The sequence below is a fragment of the Penaeus japonicus genome, unplaced genomic scaffold (genome assembly GCF_977035675.1).
Source record: "Penaeus japonicus unplaced genomic scaffold, GWHDUDI00000001_assembly GWHDUDI00000005, whole genome shotgun sequence".
Classification (NCBI taxonomy): domain Eukaryota; kingdom Metazoa; phylum Arthropoda; class Malacostraca; order Decapoda; family Penaeidae; genus Penaeus; species Penaeus japonicus.
The window spans coordinates 4,438,668-4,441,167 of NW_028234407.1; the positions used below are offsets into that span (position 1 = coordinate 4,438,668).

Consider the following 2,500-nt stretch of genomic DNA (forward strand, 5'->3'; position numbering starts at 1 on the left):
ACACAGGTTAATGCTGCCTCTCTTCACACCACCAAACTTCAGTTGTTTCAGCGTGATGGTACCACAGAAGGGGATCAGCTTTGTTATGTCTTTCCCGTTGTATATGACTCTGAAGAAATAGTTACTTCGCTGGTGTGCATCTTGTGCATTCGTGGTGTTATGGTAGACTTCCAGAATAAGCCGAGAGGCATAGTGAGGCAGTGGATAGTTGGGGATGGAGAGGCTGTCCAGGAGGTATTTGAGGGTCTTGTCGTGGCCCGAATACACTACGGCACGTGGCCTGCCCTCTCCTATCATTCCATCTATGGATACCATAATGCTCTTCAGCATTCCATATGACTTTAATTTTGCTGCCTTGCGCTGGGCAGATGTGCGCTTCTGCTTCCCCTCCCAGTCTGCGTAGGAAATCAGACTTGTAACCTCCTCTACCCTGACACATTTGCCATCATAACAGGGCAGGGAAGCTCCATGACAGACATAGGACAGAAGGGCATCTTGCATTACCAAGGGATTGGTGATGTCATCTGCTGTGGGACTTGCCTTAATAAGCGGACTAAGTCTGCGAACTAAATCCATAACCCCCGGGTGCGATTTGCGGTAATCCCTGCGCTCTTGCTCATACTTCTGATCATAGGTGTCAATTTTCTCACAGCGGCACTCATTCTCACAGAAGCTCACGCCCTTCCCATCGCGAATACGTATTTTGGAAATATTGAAGCCAGGAAGAAAGGCATAAAGGAAAGCAAGTAGGCTCTGGAATGTGCGCCTGTACTTTGTGCTGTACACGATGATGTCATCAAATTCCTGCTTGTTGCCTATTAAATTTAGTTCATCAAAGTAAACCTCCCTTAGTGCCTTTCCTAGCTGCAGGTGCTGGGCAACACCCTGGGGTGTCAAGTGACCTATGTTGCACTTGGAAGGAGGGGGAAGTAAGGGGTACTTCATAAAGGGTCCTACAAAATTGATGTAGGTGTTGGTCTTGGAGGTGTTGAGTATATCACTAACGTACTTCTTGTAAAGAGGCGTCCCGTAGCTCTTGTGACCACAGTTTATGCTTGACAGGTTGCTTACCGGCAGCAGAGGCCCGCGATCCCCATGGCGGAAGGCAATAAGCACCCCAATCAGCTCATATTGTGACGGTAAGACACCTGTATAAATAAAAAAAATTAAAAATCACAAGTCAACATCAACACTATGAAAGTTTTTCTTCTTAAATGAATCAACAAAATACGAATAAAATTATAACCAACAGGTTAAGTCAGTTCGACTATACCAGTAATATCAATAATATTAATGGCCATAACATATATTTCTAAAAATATTTTACCATCATAATGAAATGAAATGAAAAAAAAAAAAAAAAAAAAAATCAGACATATCTAAATTCTGACTATAAATATACTTCAAGGTCTGACCTAAAGCAAAACTGACCCACAATCTTGAATAATGACAACAGAATCTAATATCATAATTTTACCCAGCAAAAAAAAAACAAATGAACCTACCACATTTTCACTCAAAAACATTAGATCCTACAACACCAGGTGCAAAATTATGTCAGGCCAATATTCCTTTAGTACCAAACTGAAGACAGAAAGAGGGCATACGGACCTTCTTGGTGTCGCTGTATACGGTCTGGAGGGTTACACTGGTGTCGTAGCTTCTTGCTGCGTGGCTTGTCCTGCTGCAAGATCTGGCCTGACACCGGCTGCATCCCCGTATTGACCACAAGTGGCGGGGGAGGATGTGCCGAGTCCGACTCCACTCTCCAATACGACACTGTCAGTGAAGTGGAGTACTCAAGTTATGACAAAAGGGAAAGAAGATAGAAACGAGAGAAAGGGAGAAGAAAATGAGGTAAATTTTCTGATAATGACTACATGACATTTACAGACAATAATCACAATCTTTCATGTTGTTTGTGTTTAGAATGGATCTCTCACCATTCAACAGGCTGGGAGACCACTGGGAATTCCCCCCCACCATTTCTTTTGGGGGGAGGGGGCACAAATCCTATAAAATGTAAAGATAAAACGTAAAATCAAATCAAATCATACTCACGGAAAAGGAGCAGGATCCCCAACCAGCCCAGGATGAGTATGTAGCACCGCAGGACCTTGAACTTCTTGTGCCACCTCATCCTGCAGCACGACACCCACATGCAGCGACCCAATCCCAGCGCTAGCCTCGTTGTGACCTTGTTTATGTCGCCCTTTTGGATTAACTGAAATACATATATAGAAGAAGGATTAGGTATGTATATTTACAGGTGAGAGGAAGAACATAATGTGATTAGTGAGAATGGGAAAAAGAAAGGGGGAGGGGAGGGAGAGGGAGGGAGAGGGAGGGAGGGGGAGGGAGGGAGGGAGGGAGGGAGGGAGGAGGAGAGAGGGGGAGAGAGAGAGGGAGAGAGGGAGAGAGGGAGAGAGAGAGAGAGAGAGAGAGAGAGAGAGAGAGAGAGAGAGAGAGAGAGAGAGAGAGAGAGAGAGAGAGAGAGAGA

At 44.8% G+C, this 2,500-nt stretch overlaps 1 protein-coding gene across 1 annotated transcript in view; it reads right to left on the bottom strand.

Moving 5' to 3' along the window:
- LOC122267317 (2-phosphoxylose phosphatase 1) overlaps window positions 1-2,500 on the bottom strand; it is a 5,621-nt gene that overhangs the window by 1,756 nt on the left and 1,365 nt on the right. The window contains exons 2-4 of the mRNA XM_043037361.2: window positions 2,062-2,224; window positions 1,612-1,779; window positions 1-1,148 (exon numbers count right to left, since the gene is read on the bottom strand). The exon at window positions 1-1,148 is cut by the window's left edge and continues 1,756 nt beyond it. Of these exons, the coding sequence (XP_042893295.1) occupies window positions 1-1,148; window positions 1,612-1,779; window positions 2,062-2,161 (1,416 nt within the window). The 5' untranslated portion in view covers window positions 2,162-2,224. The remainder of the gene's footprint in view (window positions 1,149-1,611; window positions 1,780-2,061; window positions 2,225-2,500) is intronic.